The sequence below is a fragment of the Podarcis raffonei genome, chromosome 16 (genome assembly GCF_027172205.1).
Source record: "Podarcis raffonei isolate rPodRaf1 chromosome 16, rPodRaf1.pri, whole genome shotgun sequence".
In the NCBI taxonomy this organism is placed as follows: domain Eukaryota; kingdom Metazoa; phylum Chordata; class Lepidosauria; order Squamata; family Lacertidae; genus Podarcis; species Podarcis raffonei.
In genome coordinates, this window is record NC_070617.1 from 6819414 (window position 1) to 6841635 (window position 22222).

Genomic DNA, 22222 nt, shown 5'->3' on the forward strand with positions numbered 1-22222 from the left:
CCTGTTTGTCCTGGTTTTTAAATGTAAAGCCTCAGTTCCGCATAGCAAGGTGTCCAGGGCCTCAGCTGTCTGAAGCAGTTTTTGGCCAAACTAAAATTGGAACATTTGCAGGACATCTTTCTCTCTGGCCCCCTGAATGGTTTAGTTCTATGTGGTTAAAATAAGGTACATTTGCCTTGAGAGAATTATCATTTCCCCCTTTTTCAAAACAAGTCCCCTTTTAGAGTGCCTCAAACCATTATTTATTCAGAGAAGCAACAGTCATAATAGCTGGGTAATCTTTTGTAGTTTTGCAACATTTGCATATATACACAGTGTGGAATGTATTGTGGAATGCAGCTTTTGTAATCGATATGTTACAAGACTTTGGACAATAACATATTTTTGGTGGGTGATAATGTAGTCAAATGCTGCAGGATTATCCAGCCTCTCAGTCAGATACTGTATTTTGATAGCAGTTTTAAATTATTGCATACTCGAGTTAAAGAAATATATTAAGCACATTTAAACCTTGACTTCATTTTTTGATCTGTAATCAGCATTTAAAGCCATCCAAACTAGTGGCAATCACCACATCTTTTGGTACTGAATCTAGAAGTTTATGCATTTTGTGAAGAACTATATCCTTTTGCTTCCACTGAATTCTGCAAGATTCTGGTTCCCTGCATGACCCCTGCTTCTAGCAATATGAGAAAGGGAGAAAAAGTCTCTCTATACATGTTCTCGAATTTTGAGAGACAGAAATCCTCAGAATGTCCACGAGGTGGTTGTGTTAGCAGACCAATTAGCCTTGAAGAGGAGGAGAGAGGCAAGCAAACTGCACAGAGAAAGGTGCGAAGTCAGGTCAGTAGCACCTAGTGCCCCAGCTCCCCAGTTAAAATGGCAAAAGCTGTAGACATCTCGCCATTATTATTATTATTATTTATACCGAACCCTCCCCGGCCAGAGCTGGGCTCAGGATGGCTAACACCAGTAAAATTACAATAAAAACATAATAGAAAAAAAACCCAATTTAAAATACAGGTTAAAATTCAATTTAAAATGCAGCCTCATTTTAAAAGTAGCCCATAGATCAAAACTATAAGGGGAGGGCAACATAAGGGTCAGACCGAGTCCAAACCAAAGACCAGGCAGAACAGCTCTGTCTTGCAGGCCCTGTGGAAAGATGTCAAGTCCCGCAGGGCCCTGGTCTCTTGGGACAGAGCGTTCCACCAAGTCGGGGCCAGTACTGAAAAGGCCCTGGCCCTAAGTTTTCAAAAGTAGCCCATCGATCAAAACCATAAGGGGAAAGAAACAAAAGGGTCAGACTGAGTCCAAACCAGCCCAAGCCCTCCCAAAAGGTCAAACTCTGTAAAATGAGGTTTGAGAAAGCCGCAAACTTTGACACTGAGTTAATGGAGGAAGTTTTAATGAATAACAACACACACTGGGCATCTCTAGACACAGGTACAGGAATCACTTTATTAAGAGAAGATCTAAATACTACCAAAAAGATGTTTCCTCACAAAAACAGCAAAGGTCACCAACGGCATCCAGATTAGCTCCCGTGTCTGAGGCAAAGATTTACTGGAGAGGGAAAGATGAGCCAAAATTCTTAGGCAGAATATACTGGGAGCCGGAGAGAAAGTTTACCCTGTCACTAGGAGTCAAAAGGTAAAAGCTGCTGTAAGCAAACCTGGAGACTGTTTTCTGCTAAGGTGGAGTCCTTTTGTCTAATATGCAGGGAACTAATTCAGTTTGTGATGAAGCAGATACAGAAAGAGATGGATTCAAGAATAGCATCTCTCTCCTCACCAGACTTTGCTGAAATGACTGACTTCAAAAAGGAAGTAAATATAGACAGCAGATTGAAAACTATCTGAAGCAGTTCCTTTGACTGATGGAGTAAATGTATTTTGGGGAAAGGGGTTTTATGTCGGTTGTGGATGCCTAGGGAGTTGTGAAGCACTACAACAAATGGTAGTTTCCCAAAAGTGTAGGTGACAATTAATGAAACATCCCGTGTGCAGAACATTTGTGTATTAAGAAGATCAAGAAACTGGGAAGGCTGGGAACAGTGGCAAAGCATGGGTTGCCAGTGCCTGGGGCCATACAGAGTGGGATTAAATGGACAGAATATGCGTGCACATTCAGCCACCTAACAGCGTCCGCGTCACCCAGAAGATTGCAACCACAGAGATAAGAGCACGTTTTTTGAGTATAATTCAAAGTGTTGGTGCTGACCTTTAAAGCCCTAAAAGAATGGTTAAAGCCCAAAGAGAATGGTTGACTGGTTCTGGGCTGGTAGGAGGCTATGGCTATGGGTCTGGTCTCCTTGGAAGCAATTTCGGTGGCTAGCTTGGAGGTTCCCTTTATGGTCTGAGGAGGGGTGGGCTCTTTGGAAGGAAGGCCCTGCTGGGACGTCGTGGTAGTGTGTGCTATTAGATATATTGGAATCTTGAAGAACAAATGTGTGGCGGTGACAGAAATGACACTCAACGGAAAAAGATGATGCAGATCCATTACTGAGTGTCTCATTCTGGATTCTGAAAAATCTGAGCTTTTGGGACCATCATCAAGCCAACAGCTTTTAAATGGCTCTCAGCAACCTTTCCTTACTCCTTTTCAAGTCTTTCCTCAAAGTCTGTAGACCAGTAATAAGTTCAGAGCCATGTTCCATTGTGTGTGCCTTTTCCTTGTTCGTGTCTGCTTCTTGTACAATTGCCCACTCAATATTTTCAATAAAGCTCATTCTGAATTCAAATATCTCTCTCTTTCTTGGTTTGTTACCTGCTCTTATTTCTCAAAAGGAGGGGGGGAGGGTATTCTCTCACGATGGAACATTTTTATAGTATTTTGGCCTAGGGAGTTCCTGAGCAAACAGAGAACTGAAGGGAGGACATACTAGGCTCATAAGTTAGTGGAAGAGTGGGAAACTGCATGAATTCAATATTTATCGCATTTGTATCCCACTCTTTCTTCAGGGAGCTCAAGGTAGAACATATAGTCCTCCTCCTCCCCATTTTATCCCCACAACAATCCTGTGAATTTTGTTAGGCTGAGAGTGAGTTGACTGGCACAAGCTCACCCAGTGACCTTCATGGCCAAGTGGGGCTTTGAACCCTATTTCCCCATGTCTTAGTCCAACACTCTAATCACTACACAACACTGGCTCCTTGGGCTTCCCAAATGTTGCTAAGGTACAACTCCAACCATCCCTGGCCACTGGTTGTACTTTGTTTTGGACCTAATATTTCTTAAAGTCTAACAGGAACCAAGTTAAATCTTCTTTGGGGTGGAAGGCGGATGCTGTCTGTGCAACCTGTCCAAAGAGAGATCCTTACTGTTGACTTAGGAGCATCCCTTCATTATTCAGGACTTGGAGGATAGGTATATAGGAAGCTGCTTTACACTGAATCACACTGTTGGGTCCATCTAGATCAGTGCTGTCTTTAGTGACCGGCAGTGGTTTTCCGAGCTCGACTTGGAGATGCCAGGGAGTGCCTTCTGCATGCAAAGCAGGTGCTCTACCATGGCAATATGGTCCTTCCTGTAGAAGTAAAATAGAATCCCAGTCCTTATGATTCTGAATAAAAGGCTGGTTTAAGTAGGCGCATCAGGAGCTACTTCGTATGGAGTGAGACCATTAGTTCATACAGCTCTGTATTGTCTATGCTGACTGTCAGTAGCTATCCAGGGTTTCCGATAGGGTTCTTTCCCAGCCCTGGTTGGAGATGCAATGGATTGAAACTTGGATATTCTGCATGCAAAGCAAAAAAAAATTAAAAAAATCAAATTTTATTAAACGGTCACAGACCAGATTAACTCGTACAGCTAGTCAGCAAAGCATAACACCGGAAAAAACAAAGGACAATTTCAATACAGATTAGGCCATAACAGCAATTTAAAATTTGACAGCATAAATAAAATTAAGTATTTGCCTTCGCCTGCATATTGGCATTGGAAAGCTCTTGTTTCCTGCGCCTAATAGCGGCTACACAGAATTTGGCAACATTGATCGTAATTTCAGGAACCTTATCTTCTACCAAGGCTCTCATACGTTGGAGTTCTGGTTCATTTTTAAGCTTTTGTAGAACTGGGGCAATAAGGGTCAGGCGTAGATCCTCGTAGTAACTACAGTGCAGCAATACATGCAGACTTGTTTCCACTTCCGATGAGCCACATGGGCAAACACGTGACTCATATGGTTTGCCCTCATATCTGCCTAGCAGCAGGGCAGAGGGCAAAACGTTAAATCTGGCCAGGGTAAAGGAGTGTCTGTACTTAGGTATTTGTAAATCAGCCAGATAATTTGCGGGTGAGAACCCTCTCCCAAAGTCTCTAATTGTGGCATATTTATCCATTTTGCCCATATGACATTGCAGCTCTATGTCCCTAATGCGTTGAAGCACTTGACTTCTGGCTCTCTCATATCCTGCAAAGCAGGTACTCTGCAACCGATATGTGGCTCTGTGGAATCTTAGTCAAAGGCAAGTGGGACAAGGGGTCTTCTCACTGCTCACGTCTCAGGGATTGTGCTGAGGAGGGCTGCACTGAGGAGCAATGGTGGGAGTCTCCCCCTCCCCCTGCTCCTGAATCTTCCCAGGAGCAGTGGGACAGTATATGTCAGGAGCGTAGCTGAGCCAAGAGATGAAGGAGATGGAAGAGAAACAGGGTCTGGCTCTCAATATGACAGCCTGCAATTAGAGTTGGAGGAAGTGGGCTCAGCCCCCCTTCCCCAAGTGTTCACTGAGTTAGTTAGAGCAGACACAATGTATTTGGGTGGCATGCATATCTGTGGTATGACAAGGTCAAAGCACATAAAGCATTTAAAAACCATATTGTCAGGAAAGCATTGTTTAATGTCTGGACAAGATATAAAGACCTATTTGAAAATAAAACCCCAAGGTGGTTGTCACCGATGGAAGCGAAGGCTCAGAAAAAGCTCAATATGGAGGCCAAATGGCCGAAATATTGGGAAATTTTGGAACAAGAGGGAGACAAATTGAAATTGCAGAGCTTTGAGAAATTAAAAGACAAAGTGCGAGATTGGCTTCATTATTATCAAATAAGGGAGGCTTACAATTTGGACAAGAAAATTGGCTTCCAGGAGGAAAAATCCAAATTGGAAACAGAACTGTTAGATCCCAAAACTAAGATACTTTCAAGAATGTATAACTTGCTGTTGAAATGGAACACTCAGGATGAAACGGTGAAATCTGCTATGATTAAATGGGCACAAGATGTTGGACACAACATTATGTTGGCTGACTGGGAACAGTTATGGACCACAGGTATGAAATTTACGGCATGTAATGCCTTAAGAGAGAATATTATGAAAATGATAAAAGGTGGTACATGACACCAGTCAAGCTTGCAAAAATATATCATTTGCCTGATAATAAATGTTGGAAATGTAAAGAGATTGATGGTACATTCTTCCACCTTTGGTGGACGTGCCCAAAGATTAAGGCTTTCTGGGAGATGATCTATAATGAAATGAAGAAGGTATTTAAATATACCTTTTTGAAGAAACCAGAGGCCTTCCTCCTGGGCATGGTCGGCCAATTGGTGCTAAAGAAGGACAGAACTTTCTTTATGTACGCTACAGCAGCAGCAAGAATACTCATCGCAAAGTATTGGAAGACATAAGATTTACCCACCAAGGAAGAATGGCAGATGAAGGTGATGGATTACATGGAACTGGCGGAAATGACTGGCAGAATCCGAGACCAGGGAGAAGAATCGGTAGAAGAACGTTGGAAGAAGTTTAAAGACTATCTACAGAAACATTGCAAAATTAAGGAATGTTAGAAGGATGCTGGAATGAACTTACGTGGTTTTAGTAGCAATGTCATAAAGGAGTATGTAAAAATGGGTTGTCAACAGGTGAGAATATAAAGTTATAACATATTAAGAAAAATGATTAAGATAAAAATAAAGATGGAAAGGATTTGCTGAATTAATTAATTGAACTAGAATACAAAAAAGGAAGGTGTGAGGAGGTCAAGGAAACAAGTAAACGAAAGATAAGCTATTGAAAAAATGATTTGTTTTTAAATTTTTTTATTTTTCAGCTTTTTGTAATTTTTTGTTTTATTATTTTTTCTTATGTTTGTAATTTTTTGAAATGTTAATAAATATTATTATAAAAAAAAAAGTTAGAGCAGACACAGAAAGCTCGCAAGATGAGGGAAGGGAAGAGATAGACGGCACTGGAGGGGTTGTTGTTGTTATTGTTGTTTAGTCGTTTAGTCATGTCCGACTCTTCGTGACCCCATGGACCAGAGCACGCCAGGCACTTCTGTCTTCCACTGCCTCCCGCAGTTTGGTCAAACTCATGTTCGTAGCTTCACAAACACTGTCCAACCATCTCATCCTCTGTCGTCCCCTTCTCCTTGTGCCCTCTACCTTTCCCAGCATCAGGGTCTTTTCCAGGGAGTCTTCTCTTCTCATGAGGTGGCCAAAGTATTGGAACCTCAACTTCATGATCTGTCCTTCCAGTGAGCACTCAGGCCTGATTTCCTTAAGAATGGATAGGTTTGTTCTTCTTGCAGTCCATGGGACTCTCAAGAGTCTCCTCCAGTACGATAGTTCGAAAGCATCAATTCTTCGGCGATCAGCCTTCTTTATGGTCCAGCTCTCACTTCCATACATCACTAAGGGGTTACTAAGCAACAATCAGATAGGCAGAGGACTGAGCACTCATCCTTGGACAGTGTAGATTTCCCCCTTCCCTCTGCTCATATCCAAAGTGCTGAAAAGGTCAGATTACAACAGTAGTGCAAAAGGGGAAAGGTGGGACGTTGGCGTTTTTCCTGTTGTGACACAAGTGATTTCTCAGAGTGACCAGCTGATTTCTATGGAGCAGAGGGCTGTAGCCATGCTCTGATTGTATTGTGAATAAATGAAACCATTGAAAACTGCCAGAGACTCGTTAATTCTTATCTGGGCTTGGAAGCCTGCCTGGAAATCATTATAGTATAGATTTGGAATACAGTGGTTTGCAGAGGGACATAGTTCAGAAGACAGAAGTTGGGAAGAACTGGGTGGTGTATAGCTAGGAGGAGAAGAACTGGGGGAGAGAGAGTTAATAGACTCTCTTTCACTGGAAAGCATCCATCTGCTCAGCCCAAGGTCAAGGAGAGCAGATAAGGTGGCAGCACAGAAAGCAAAGTGCTTGTGAGATCAGGTTGCAAGACATGGATGTGATGTGGATGACAAGGGGGGAAGTGGGTGGAATCCTTAATTGGGAGCACCTTCATTCCTAGAAATGGATTCTTTGTTCTCTCACTGAGATCATTAAAGTTTCTAACTGGTAAAAGACTCCTTTTGCTTTGTTCTGCTTATCTACTGCCAAAGGGGGTGGGGAGCCATGTACCTGAAGCCTGACATCACGTAATTTGTAATACACAATTTATTGCCACCACTTTATAAATATGACCCAAGTGGTGGCAACAAATTGTGTATTACTGAGGGTCCTAGGCCATGAAGGGCTTTAAAGGTCAAAACCAGCACCTTAAATCTGACCCTGTACTCCACCGGGAGCCAGTGCAGCTGGAAAAGCACTGGGTGAATATGCTCCCATGGCAGAGACCCCGTGAGGAGCCTCGCTGCAGCATTCTGCACCCGCTGGAGTTTCTGGGACAGCTTCAAGGGCTGTAATTTGCTTGCCTGATGAAGTCTCTCCCCTCAAACTATTGTGTACCTATTTACTGCATTCTTATCCACTCTTCAGCTAAGACAGTTTGCCGAACAGCTTACTGAGATTATGAAGCCAGTCCCTGCCCTTCGGCTTAAAACTAAAAAGACACAACACAAGTCAAAAGTTGCTGGCTCCAAGTGAGCTAATGGAGAGGTCCTGCTCCTGCTTCCTCCCTCCCTGCTCCCTCTGCCGCAGCCTGGTAGAATTACAGCAGTTAGCTGATAGCTGGCAGAGGGAGGAACCTGGTGGAGCTACTCTCTCAATGGAACCAACAGAGAGGTTTTGCTTCTCTTGGACCCTAATGGAGCTGTCTTCTCAGCAGAGCTGAGGGAGGGACCCTGCTTCTGTGCCCCCACCTCTGCTGAAATGGCTGCTGCGAGATAAGAAGTGAGGGAAAGGAAATGCCTGGTGTAGCTGACACAGGGGTCAGCAAACTTTTTCAACAGAAGGCCAGTCCACTGTCCCTCAGACCTTGTGGAGGGCCGGACCATAGCTGTCAACTTTTCCCTTTTCTTGCGAGGAATCCTATTCGGAATAAGGGAATTTCCCTTTAAAAAAGGGGAAAGTTGACAGCTATGGGTCGGACTTTATTTTGAAGAAGAAGAAAAATGAACAAATTCCTATGCACCACAAATAACCCAGAGATGCATTTTAAATAAAAGCACACATTCTACTCATGTAAAAACACGCTGATTCCTGGACTGTCCGTGGGCTGGATTTAGAAGGCGATTGGGCCGGATCTGGCCCCCAGGCCTTAGTTTGCCTAACCATAAGCTGGCATCTCAGGAAAGCTGGTGGAATGGCTGTACTTTGCAGATTCCACCGTAAGTAGGTCTCAGCTGCGGAGGATTCAGCTATGAAGGTCTTGCCTATGCTAGTGCTTATGGCATTGGTTCAGTAGTTCTTGCTCCTGCAGCTGTGGGGGATGAAGACGAGAAAGTATTTCTGCCCTTCTCCACTACACAGCAGGGCATGGGAAGGCAACCATTGGCTCTGCCAGCTAATCTACCAAAAGCATCCGACAGCAGAGATGGGGAAGAATGTGGAAATTTCCACAGCTTAATCCGACTGCCTGTCTGTCTCTGGTTACATCCTCCTCACCCTGGAGGCTGCTTGCCTGCTTTGTTGCCACATTCTTCCTCCTTGGCATCTGATGCTGCTGAGACTGAAACAGCAGTATTGGCAAGAGGTACGCAGCAGAGCGGCACAGCTGCTGCAGAGGGAAGGTTCCCTGACCTGACCTAGCTATTCCTACATAACTTTATGACCACTGCTCCATAGCTATTGTTGTTCTACTTTTCCATTCACCATATAGATGGGTTTATGAAGCATTTCTGTATCCTTCTGCTGTGCTGAAGAAGAATTCCACGAAGAAGAACTACTTCAGCAATGTTGGACGCCATAAACAAAGCTTCATAGCCTGTTTTCACCAGATAAGAATCTGATACATTGCTTCTTTCAGAGACTAGCATTGTCTTCATAGACTTTCAGAGACTTACGTTTATTCAGTTTTATGTTTTCAAGAGTGCATATTTTGTGACTTTCAGATATTCATAACTTTTCCGTTTATCTGTTTTCATATATTTCATATTATATAAAGAGTGTATATTGATATTGTATCATTGTATTTGGTCATTGTGTTGCCTTGGATATTACTAACTATTCCTCAGCAGCTTCCACAGCCCTTGTACAGTGGTACCTCGGGTTAAGAACTTAATTCGTTCTGGAGGTCCATTCTTAACCTGAAACTGTTCTTAACCTGAGGTACCACTTTAGCTAATGGGGCCTCCTGCTGCCACTGCACCGCCACCGCACAATTTCTGTTCTCTTCCTGAAGCAAAGTTCTTAACCCGAGGTATTATTTCTGGGTTAGCGGAGTCTGTGACCTGAAGCGTCTGTAACCCGAGGTACCACTGTACTCACTTTTCTGCCTGCCTGTGCCATCTGCCTGCTGCTCTGTCATCATGTTGCAGTTGCCACCTATTGGCACCAATGAGAACTACACCATGACAACATTTTTTTCCCTTACAGAAATATAGTAGAGAGGGAAAGAGGCAGGGGGTAACCTATGGCTCGTATTTAATCTGGGATAGTAAAAAGACCTTCCACAACTTGTCCATTCTCACAATATGTAAGAGTTGTAGCAGGGTGAAGATACAAGCAGTCATTGTTAGCATGAGAATTGGAGTGTTAGTAGCTTTGTTTTAATATGAGAATTATTGAAACCTATGCAATCAGTGGGAAATTATTTGCATTCCTTTTTATATATCTATAAAAAAATTAAATTCATTTTCACTTTTAACAATTATCACCACAATCATTTTACAAATAGAATACTCATAATCCCCGAACTTCCCTCTACCCCTCCATGGTTTCCCTAGATCATCTTTTCAAATTGCATCATATCGTATTCTCCATATTTTCTTAAAACTCAGTTTTTATCATAGTTCTGGCTTCATTGCAAGTGTTGTTGTTTTTAAATCCTCCCAATGTTTTTAATTGTTTACAGTGTTCTTTCAAGTGACTTATAAAATTTTCCCATTCTTTATTAAATTTATTGTCCTCTTGATCTCTGATTTTCCCCGTCATTTTCGCCATTTCTGCATAGTCCATCAACTTTATCAACCATTCTTCTTTTGTAGGTAGTTTGTCCTCCTTCCATCTTTGGGCAGGTAGGATCCGAAATTTTTATTTGCATTCCGTAGCTCAGGACTGCAATACCCCAAGGACCGCCTCTCCCCATATAAACTGACTCAGAAAACTGTGGCCCTCCCAATGATGATGGATTCCAACTCCCAACATCCCTGAGGGTGGACCACACTGGCTGATGAGGAGTTGGGAGTCCAATAAATTCTCTCCCATCCCCAATGAAGGGAATGGGGACATTTGCAACCTCCCTGAGAAGCATGGCTGGGTTTGTACAGCTCATCTTTTTATGTCTCATCAAATTCTCTTGAAGACGAACCTCCAGATTTTGAGTCAAAGATTCCAACTGGGCAATTTTTAAGGACGGCTCTATATTAGAGCCTTTTCCCTTGCTTCTGGTGTTGCTGTCCTACAAAAGCTGAGCTGACGAAGCATTGGGGAGGTACTGAAGTCAGAGTTTCTCCCAACATCCCTCAAGGATTTCAAGGCTCCTGGCTAGGGAGCTCCACACATGCTAATTCAGAACAGATCGAGACATTTCTTTGCCTAATTGCTTCGTGGCTTTACCACATTCTCTGTGATCACAGCTTCCTAAGGCATCAAGTGGCCAATGCACCTTCTTCTCTGTTAGCATTCTGCTGACCTAATGGCTGTTACCATTAGTTGGAAGAAAACACCTCTGACCCTGTTTTTTAATTGCAACCACCTCCCCAACAAATCCATTGATTTTTCTGCACACTGAATCATTCCTGAAACTCAACCTCAGTCCACCTGTTGGAAGGAAAGAGTGAGATCAACTGGGTGGTTTTCACTGATGTCCATACTAAGCTGAAAACTCGATCCTTCAGAGGGAATGTAAACTTGGGGGTTGGACTAGATGACCCTTGGGTCCCTTCCGACTCTAAGATTCTATGATTCATCAAAAGCAGGCAACCTCCCATCCATCTGATCTAGGGAACCATTCACTGACTCAGCCTTATTGGTTGAGTTTATTGGTTCTCATCCAGTCTCTTACTGAGGAAAGACAATGGTTTAGCACAGGTTTCCTCAGCCTTGGCCCTCCATAAGTTTTTGGCCTACAACTCCCATGATCCCTAGCTAGCAGGACCAGTGGTCAGGGATGATGGGAACTGTAGTCTCAAAACATCTGGAGGGCCAAGGTTGAGGAAGCCTGGTCTAGCACATCCACTGCCTCACCTGCAGATGTCAAGAAGAAGCAGAGCTGTGTGTCACTAGCATATTGGCGAAAACATACTCCAAAACTATATACAACTCCACTCAGCAGGTTCATGTAGATGTTAAACAGCATAAGCAATAAGATTGAACCCTGAGGAACCCTATATTGAAGGCTCCACAGGGCTGAACAGCACTCACCAAGCATAATCCTCTGGAAAAGACCATCCATCTATGCCATGCCATCCATCCCTAACTCATACTATTGCTCAGACATAGGCCAACTCAGCCCTCCAGAAGTTTTGGGACTACAACTCCCATGATCCCTAGCTAACAGGACCAGTGGTCAGGGATGACGGGAACTGTCATCCCAAAACATCTGGAGGGCCGAGTTTGCTTATGCCTGTTATTGTTCCAGGAGGATATCATGATTGATAGTATCGAAAGTCACTGAGAGGCTGAGGAGAAATGAGTTGGCATTTGTCTGTTTTGGAAGAAAATGGAGGAGTGTGCATTTGTGGGTGAAGTTAAACTGTTGGAAAGTTGCAGTACAGACCAATGCGGGAGAAAACATGAAAACACAAACAAAGACACATTTCCCCTGGCTCTCTCCCAACAGAGGTTATCATACAGGGTGACCCGAGCAGTTTCTGTGCCAAAACTGGGCCTAAACCCCAAATGAAATGGACCTAGAAAATCAGTTTCCTCTATGAATGCCTGGATCCGTTCCATGACCATCAACTCAGGAGCCTTGCTCTGGAGACGATTGGCAAGTGGCCAGTAATTACTTAGATTTTCTGAATCCACAGAGGGTTTCTTGTGTGGTATCACCACTGTCTCCTTCAAGCAGGCAGGGACACACACAGACCCCTCTTGCAATGAGGCATTAATTTTCTCCCTGGCCCAGCAGCTGTCTCCTCCCTGCTAATTTTTATCAGCCAAGAGGGGCAAGGGTCCAGAGTGCAAGTAGTTTAGCCCTGACTGATCAAAGCACCTTGTCCACATACTCGAGCCTTACTAACTGAAACTCACTTAGTGTTACAAAACTAGACAGAGCACTGGACACCTCTTGAGGTTCATCTGATGTAAACAGTGGAGTCAAGGTATGGAAGCAATTCTATCCTCGAAATGCTTTGCAAACAAGCTGCCATTTTCCCCCCTTCACTTCCTTCAGGCCAGATTGTAAAAGGCTCAACAATACCTGGAAAAGCTCTGTTGGACGACACAAGGAGGATGCAATGGAGGCAGTAAAGTATACCGTTTTCACCAGGTAGGCTTGATGATGAGCTGTCATCAGTCTTCAACTGCATTCCACTGGTGTTTTCCTCTGCTCATGCTCACATGGACATAATCTGAGCATGACTTAGTTCACAGGTGGTGAAATTTTGATCATCCTAGTATTACTGAGCTCCATTCTCATTACCTTCACAAAGCTCCTGTGCAACCAACTGGCTGGGGAGTATCCCCCATGGTTTAGTTGGTTTGGAAATAGGTCGGAGATGGGATGGGTCTCTGTCAACTCTTACAACTGTTACTCCAACTGGAGCTCCACCAACTCACATCAGCACCAGCAAACATGGCCAAGGGACATGGATGATGGGAATTGTAAAAGGTAAAGGGACCCCTGACAGTTAAGTCCAGTCACGAATGAATATGGGCTCATCTCGCCTTACAGGCTGAGGGAGCCAGATCTGTCCGCTCCGCAGACAGTTTTTCCGGGTCATGTGGCCAGCATGACTAAGCCGCTTCTGGTGCAATGGAAACCAGAGCAGCACATGGAAACACCGTTTACCTTCCCACCGGACTGGTACCTATTAATCTACTTGCACTTTTTGGTGTGCTTTTGAACTGCTAGGTTGGCAGGAGCTGGGACCGAGCAACGGGAGCTCATCCTATCACGGGGATTCGAACCACCGACCTTTTGATCGGCAAGCCCAAGGTTCAGTGGTTTAGACCACAGCGCCGCCCGAGTCCCTGATGGGAGTTGTAATTCAGTAATATTTGGAGGGTCACAGGTCCCCCACACCTGATTTAGTTTCAAACAAGGTGGAGTGGAAGAAACTGTTCAGTTTTGGTTCTCATTTCTCTCTCTCTCTTAAATTCAAATCTTCACATTTGAACAGAAATTCACCAACATTTTAGTGCAACTTTTGCCTACATTTTGTATGCTAATTTCACTATCAATTTTATGCACATTTCCCTCTAATATACACATTTTTGTACAGATTGGTTGGAGGAATACATATTCAAATATGAAGAAGTGAACGTTTTGAAGTTTGGGTGTGTTTCAGATCACCTTTTTTGAGACATGCTAAATGATTTCTCATTAAAATGCAGACATAATCAAATTCACCTCCAATCCATAGATGTAACCTTCCGTAGATGCACGCACATTTCTTTACAAAGCAATTTAAAACATAATGGTGCAGTTATTTGAGTTGGCTTCATCATTTTTAATGAGGACTATTAAGCTACTGCTACCTGCACGTAGCTTGTGTTGCAAATAAATTACGATCATTACAAGCATTAAATGATGGAAAGATTATAATGAATGCTTTTTGAAGTGCTTTGATGATCTGGGTGTAAATTGAAGAACACCATGCTGAGGTCAATGATAGAGGGAAGATTAAAAATGTTAAGAGTCTTCATACTGCGTTGTGACAAAAGCAGGTTAATCCTTAAGTTCCTTCTGCTTAGTCAGGCAAATTTCTGCACATGAAAATAATTTTTTCTCCGGCAAAGGAGAAATTTAACGAGAAAAGGGTTGTGTCCTAACCAGTAGGGAGGCTGGAAGAAGAGTATAAAAGCTTAGACTTCTCTCCAAAATTCCATCAGCTTCATTTGACTCTCCCGTCTTCACAACAGCATCTTCCCAAAGAAGCAGGTGAGTATGTTTTCTTGAAGGTTTTTCATTCTTAGAGAAAGTTTGGGTTTTGGAGGTATTTTCACTCTTAGAGAAAGTTTGGGTAAATCTAGGCTTAGTTGGAACTTCCACTAGACTCTACAATTCTTCAGTACTGGGATAGCTAACCTTTCACCATCCAGATGATTCTGGATTACCACTTCCATCACTTTGGACCATGCTGATCTGGTCTGGTGGAAGTTCTAGTCCAGCAACACCTGGAGGGCCACACATTCTAAATGGTGTCATGTAATAATAATAATAATAATAATAATAATAATAATAATAATAATAATAATTTTTATTTATACCCTGCCCTCCCCAGCCAAGGCCGGGCTCCCCTCACCTGTAACCCACCAGATGATGCTAGACTACAGCTCCCATCATTATTGATCATCGTTGGTCATGCTGGCTATTTCCAATGGGAGTTGGAGTCCAGCAACATCTAGAGTCCCACAAGTTAGCTTTGAAACACTGCTTTGAAACATTAGCTTTTTAGCTGGATGGTTCAGATTCTCCCTGAATGCTAGTTGTTGTAGACATCCCAGAAATTCCAGGCTGGCCAGTATTGAAAATGAAATGCTGGACAAATTGAGATGTGGGGTCTGATCTGGCATGCCATTTAGATTCTTTGTTCCACCCTCTTTTCCTACTCCCAACCCCAAGTGGCCTCCAAAAAGTTGCCTGAAAAGGGATGCAGCCCTCCGGTGGAAGAGGGTATCCCACCTCAGAAATAAACTCTAAAGAAGTAGGGGAGCTATCATGATACATTGAAAACACAGGCTCTCTCATTTGTGTAATAAGGCTACAGAGATTGTGCAGTGGGTGGGAGAAGATGCAAATTGCATACACCCTTTGTGATTCTAATGCATATCTGTTTCTCAAAATTTGTTCTAGATTCATCCCATCACTGAAACCATGGTTTCCTGTGGCCCATCCTGTGCTGTCCCATCCATTGCTTCCTGCCCCACTGTTGGGTTTGGCTCAGCAGGAAGTCTTGGCTCTGGAGGTCTTGGCTATGGCGGTTTTGGCTATGGAGGCCTTGGCTCTGCCGGTTTGGGCTATGGCGGTCTTGGCTATGGTGGCTTCGGCTATGGCAGTGGTTATGGCATTGGTTCAGGAGCAAGCACCAACTCAGCACAGCTTGGCACCTTGGATGGGATTATCCCACAACCCATCAACCAGATCCCACCAGCAGAGGTCGTGATCCAGCCACCTGCCTCCGTTGTGACCATCCCAGGGCCCATCCTCTCTGCCAGCTGTGAGCCTGTGGCTGTCGGAGGCAACACTCCATGTGCTGTTAGTGGGCTGGCAGGAGGCTTTGGTGGCTATGGGGGTGGCCTTCTTGGAAGCTATGGGGGTTATGGCTTGGGCTCTGGCAGCTTCAGAAGGGGTGGAATCATTGGAAGGAAGTCTCTTGTGGGACGTTGTGGGAGCGTTTGCTTGTAGACTGATCCAACCTGAGAAGAATATCCTTATGAAACAACCATTGACCAGAGAACTCGATACAGATCCATAGGCCTTGGTTCAGAAGAGGTGACTCCAATGAACCACTGCTGAAGCTGGGCACTTCATTATCTCCCCACCTTTGCTTTGATGTCCATGGGGCCAAGATGCTTCTGTGTTCTTTTCATGGACTCTTCTGCAACTATTAATGCCATTTCTGTGACCTTTTAATAAAGCTTTTGCAGCCTTCCGATAACACGTGTGTTTTAGTTTTTAATCATTTGATATTCATTCCACACTGCACAGTTTCTTGAAGCTCACAGTGCTGAATCACCTTTCTTGTCCAAACTTAAATGTGGGTGCGTGGGGCAGGAATACACCTCATTATCCCTGACATTTAGCCTTGCTGGCTGGGGCAGGTGGGAAATGACTTCCAACCACTTCTGGAGGCCAATAGGTTCTCCACTCCTGGTACTCATTGAGGGGTATTCCCCTTGATCTACAAAGCTGAAGAAAGTGGGGTTGAGGAGCAATTTGGCTTATTTGTTTTCCTTTCATCTAACCACCCATGATTAGGAGCACTCCACATTGCAACATTTTTATTGTAGGTTCCACTTGTGTGGCTATTAAGGACCTCGGTACATAGTTAAACTATGAAACTCACTCCCAGAGGAGGCAGTGATGGTCACCAATCGAGATGGCTTTTTTAAAAAAGGATTAGATGATTTAATGCAGGGGATGTCTATCAGTGGCTACTAGCCATGTTGTGGCTACTAGCCAACCCACAGTTGGAGGTGGTACTGCTTCTGAATACTAGTTGGTGGAAACTGCAGGAGAGTAGAATGCTCTGAATATTCCTCAAAGGTTTCCCATGGGAACATCTGGTTGGCTGGTGCGAACAGAATGCTGGACTAGATGGGCCATTTCTCTTATCCATCATGGCTCTTATGTTCTTAAGAAGATATGAGGCATTCTATCACTGGGCTAAAATGAACTCGTGCATTCAGGTGTGTCACAGAGATGGCACAAAAGTTTTTCTGTATAGGCATGAACTTGGTTCTTCAGATGTTGTTGGATTCCTGAGGGGAGCCTCAGGCCCACCAAGGGTGACCAGTGGTCAGGGATTATGGGAGTTGGGTTCTAGCAACATATGGACCCCAATTAGTCATGCCCGTTAATTTCAATGGGTCTGCTCTGTGTAGGACTAAAATGTAAATGGGATAACCCAGAAAGATCAAGAAGGCAAGGAGGTTTTTTTAAATGATGCAGCAAGACCTTTATTAAGATAGAGCAAAGTAAAGACAGAGTAGTCTCAAGAGCTTATTAACCCCCTGCCCATCCCCAAACATGTCATAGTCATACAGCAAAGCATAAATATTAACAACGGATATGGCATTTTTCAATTGAGTGGAACACGGCTTAGGATGCAATTAAAATTGACACTAGCTCCTGACTCAGATATCATGTTGTCTCTGCCCATGACCATTTCATGCTCTGACCATTGTCATTCTATAACATGTGCACTCAGAAGTAAGCCCCACTGAGCTCAAGGAAACTTAGTCCCAAGGTCAGTGTGCAGAGGATCACAGTCTAAATAACAAGGGAACAAAAGCAGTATGCATGTAGGAAGATCTATTTCCAGTCCTTTCTTTTCTTTTTAATCCACAAATTAAATTACTTTTCAACAAAAATCACCTTTACAAATCAGCAAGGCAGTTGGATTTGCTTGCCTTCATAATACTTATGGGTTATATCCAGCATTAGTCCTACTCAGAGTTGACCCACTTAATTTAATGGACGTCATTAAGTTAGGGCTATTATTTTCAATAGGTCTACTCTGAGCAGAATTTAGTTGGATACCACTCTATGACTCCAATTATCTACTTTTGGATATGCCTAAGTCTTCCTGGCTCTTTATTGAGGTGGTAAATACTATTCCAGACTATAGCAATGGATTAAATCATGATAGAAGTTACCTCCATTTTTTGAATGTAATGCATCAAAGAGAAAGCTAATATTTCAGGAAAGAGGAATTTAGCACCTAGCTTTCTCTCTGGCATGCTTGCTTTAGATATGTAAGAATGATGTTTCATGAGTTTTAGGAAACATAGGAGGTTGCCTGATGCTGTACCAGACAAATGGTCCATCTAACTCAGGACTGCTAACACTGACTGCCTCTGGCTCTTTCCCAGGCCTTCTAAGAGATGTTGGAGATTGAATCTGGGACTGACTGCATGCAAAACATGTGCTTTACAACTGAGCCATAGATTTCCATCACATCAGTGCCACCTACAGTCTGAATTAGCACAGTTCAGGCATATATTTGCCACCTCTGACACAAGTAATGCTAACTTATCCAGCAGATTTCAGAAATTGCATGCAATACTCAGTTGTTAATTGAATCGATGTTAATATTAGATAACTGCCTTTGGAAGAAAGTCGCTTTCATCTGCAAGATATTGGAAATAAAAAAATGTGTTGGATCCAACTCAGATTAAAAAGAGATCCACTGAAATTAAAAAGGCCCAAGTTAGTCATGTCCATTAAGTTCATTGGATCTACTCTAAGTAAGACTAATGTCGGATGCTACCCATTGCGATCTTCTCCCTGGAGATGTTCCCCCTGTTTTCAGATCTATATCAACACTTGTGATCTGCACTGTTCTGTTTGATGTTTAAGTATTCTGATATTATGATCTCCCATGTAGAGGAGACCCTATGGAGCCTTGTTGTTCCAACAAAGCATGTCCCTTTGTGTTCCATAAACAACCTTACAATGTCAAATCTAAGGGGGCGGGGAATGCATAGCATAAGATGAAGTGGATTGGGAGCTGGTTGATCTAAACATGCATACAGTGAGATATACTTTTAAAAAAGTTTGAAGACCCGCTTTTCCAGCTGACTTTGGTTGCAAACTTGGGATGCGAAGCATTTCTATATCGTTCCTGAATCAGTTCCGGTTTTTTCCTTCCATTCCTGGTTGGCTTCCTGGCTTGTCTCTTTAGCATGGTCCACAGGGATTGCAAGGGTTGTAGGACAACCTACGTGGACGTCGGGAAAATAGACCGGAACCAGCACAGGGTGTATTTCCACCCACGGAGACAGGGTCACAGCTGGCTGAGAGAATCGGCCCTGGAATCGTCACGACCACGGGGGGTGGCTGGATCACCACTTCCGCTGGAGGGATCTGGTTGATGCAGGAAGGGTTAAGACCACCAACGACACCATATGGGGTCAGCGACCCACTACCGCATGATGGGATGATGCCGCATGATGGGACACATCCGTAGGAGCACATGACCGGTTGATGGACTTGACACTAAGAAAAGAACAAGTTGTGAGTAAAAGGTTGTCTGTGTCAACTGTCTTGGGAATATAGGATGCTCCTATAGACTGAGTCAGGCTAATAGTCCATTGAGCTCACTAATGTCTACACTGACTAGCAGGAGCTCTGCAGGTTTCAGAAAGGATTCTTTCCTGACTATACCTTGAGATGCCCAGGATTGCACCTGGGTCTTTGTCCATTGAAGGCTACTAGTCCATGGGGACCACATAATTTTTGCTAAGACAATATTGAAGATGTCACCTTTTTAATTTTCTGGCTGGACCTTACAATGCATTCTGTGCATTCTGTGTGTTCAAGGAAGTTTTTGATGTGTGACATTTTAATGTAATTTTAAACTTTGTTGGAAGCCGCCTAGAGTGGCTGGGGAGGCCCAGCCAGATGGGCAGGGTACAAATAATAAATTATTATTATAAATTATTATTATTAGATGTCTGAATGGTGAATTTGTCTATTTGTCTATCCAGGAGCAGATCTACTATGAAACTAATGAAGCTTAATCTTCAGGGCCTCTAATCCCAGGTGGGCCCCAGAATAGTCCACATTGCTTAAAATTTTGGGGTCTGCTAGACCCAATTTGGGATGCGGGTGGTGCTGTGGGTTAAACCACAGAGCCTAGGACTTGCCGATCAGAAGGTCGGCGGTTCGAATCCCTGCAACGGGGTGAGCTCCCGTTGCTCAGTCCCTGCTCCTGCCAACCTAGCAGTTTGAAACCACATCAAAGTGCAAGTAGATAAATAGGTACCGCTCCGGCAGGAAGGTAAATGGCGTTTCCTTGCGCTGCTCTGGTTCGCCAGAAGCGGCTTAGTCATGCTGGCCACATGACCCGGAAACTGTACGCCGGCTCCCTCAGCCAATAAAGCAAGATGAGAGCTGCAACCCCAGAGTCGGTCACGACTGGGACTAATGGTCAGGGGTCCCTTTACCTTTACCTAGACCCAATTTGAGTTGAATATATTTCAACAATCCCATTGTTTCAGAGTCAGTAGCACAAAAGTTCATAGAATCATAGAAATATAGAGTTGAGACCACAAGGATCATCTAGTTCAGGCATCCCCAAACTCGGCCCTCCAGATGTTTTGGGACTACAACTCCCATCATCCCTAGCTAACAGGACCAGTGGTCAGGGATGATGGAAATTATAGTCCCAAAACATCTGGAGGGCTGGGTGTGGGGATGCCTGATCTAGTTCAACCCCCTGCAGTCCAAGAAGATGTAGCTGATCCATACAGGGATCAAACCTGCAACCTTGACATTATCAGCACCCAATATATTGTAAATGTTTGGTGGGCTGTTATGGAACAACCCCATTGAAGAAGCTAACAGTGGCTGTCTAGATCATCTTGCTGGTTGCAAAGGGGGCCCCATAACAGTTCAAGCTTCAGGACCCCCCAAAATGTAGGCCCACCACTATGTCTATCTATTTAAAATACTTTTCACCCCCTCTTCACTGTATCAACAATTCTAGAAATGGGTACATGAGCAATTTTAAAATGCAACACACAGAAATAGCTTCACAATGGCTACAGGTGAGCAGTGGGTGATGTTTGCATCACTTTCTCCTTTCTCTTCCTCTCTCTGGTACCTAATCTTTGTTTCTCCATCTCTCCCTCTGTCTAGTTACATTCTTCTGGGCACTTCTTGTATTCTTAAAGCTCCCTATAGCTAAAGAGAAGCCAGCAAGTCTCTGACAGTCAACAATCCAATCCCAAATGCCTGAAACTTATTCCGGATCTTATGTTTTTCTTCCTTCCATCTGGCAGAATAAGGTTGCAAGGAGCAGAGGCAGTGGAAAAAACTGTACTGTGTGGATTACAGGTGGGTTGTCTCGATTTATAATGCTGCGGCCCAGAAACATAAGAGAATATCACAGGAACAAAGGAAGAGCCCTATGTTGCTCAGAGAGCTAAAATTTTCCTGGGAAATTTTAGATGAATTGATTGTAAAGCTACGCTGAGAATTTTAGTTCTGTGTGAAGAATAGGCATCTCTCAACTCTTAGCACCCTTAACAAACAGCTGCTCCCAGGAGTCTTTGGGGGAAGCCATGACTGTTTAAACTTGTATGATACTGCTTTGAATTCATAGTGCAGATGGAGCTCTAATGTTTGTTCTTATTCCTTCCCCTCCCTTGTAATAGGAAGCTGTTTGTTCCACTCCTACCCCATGGAGCACCAAAGTACAAATGTGTCTACTCTTCTATGTGTCTGCTCTTCAAATACATGAAGATGGCTATTGTATCATCCCTTAATTCTTCTCCAGATGAAACATACCCAAACTCTCGCAATCTTTCAACCTAGGACTTGGTTTTCAAGACACACTCTATGAACAGTCTGTTTGTGCTCCTTGGCAATTTTATAAGTACAGTGGTACCTCGGGTTAAGTACTTAATTCATTCCGGAGGTCCGTTCTTAACCTGAAACTGTTCTTAACCTGAAGCACCACTTTAGCTAATGGGGCCTCCTGCTGCTGCCGCGCCGCCAGAGCACAATTTCTGTTCTCATCCTGAAGCAAAGTTCTTAACCCGGGGTACTATTTCTGGGTTAGCAGAGTCTGTAACCTGAAGCGTATGTAACCTGAAGCATCTGTAACCCGAGGTACCACTGTACTTTCCATCTTATTTCCATACTAGTCTTCAAATTAAAAAAAAAAGTTCATATGAAAATTAGTATTTAAATATGCACTCAATACATATTTATCACATAAATACCCATACCTTTTATCTCAATGTATGCATTTCTAAAAACGTTATTTTGGACTAGGATTTGCATTTTAAACTCATTTTTCATACTTTTTTTTAAAAAAAATGTATAACAAATTTTGAAGTGCCAAATTTTGCATTAGGTATATTCACTGAAAAATGTAGACTCCCGGTTGCCTCCAGCTAAGTTGTACCCAGAGTAAACCAACTGAAATCAATGGAACTACACACACCCAGCATCTTTCTCGCCAAACTCTTGACACATTGTAGCAAATGCAAAGAACCTTTGGCCCCACCAGAGGTTCCTGAACTACAACTGCCATCAGCCCC

General features: G+C 43.5%; 1 protein-coding gene across 1 annotated transcript; it reads left to right on the forward strand.

Moving 5' to 3' along the window:
• Nucleotides 1-14298: 14298 nt before the first annotated feature.
• Nucleotides 14299-16086, forward strand: LOC128403987 (claw keratin-like). The gene is made up of 2 exons (XM_053369207.1): nucleotides 14299-14387; nucleotides 15303-16086. Exon 2 carries the CDS (start codon nucleotides 15324-15326, stop codon nucleotides 15852-15854), a length of 531 nt encoding a protein of 176 aa, XP_053225182.1. The 5' UTR covers nucleotides 14299-14387; nucleotides 15303-15323; the 3' UTR covers nucleotides 15855-16086.
• Nucleotides 16087-22222: the final 6136 nt, after the last annotated feature.

Bases quoted from the DNA above. Each gene is read 5' to 3' on its own strand.
- LOC128403987 (XM_053369207.1), top strand. From the start codon at position 15,324: ATGGTTTCCTGTGGCCCATCCTGTGCTGTCCCATCCATTGCTTCCTGC.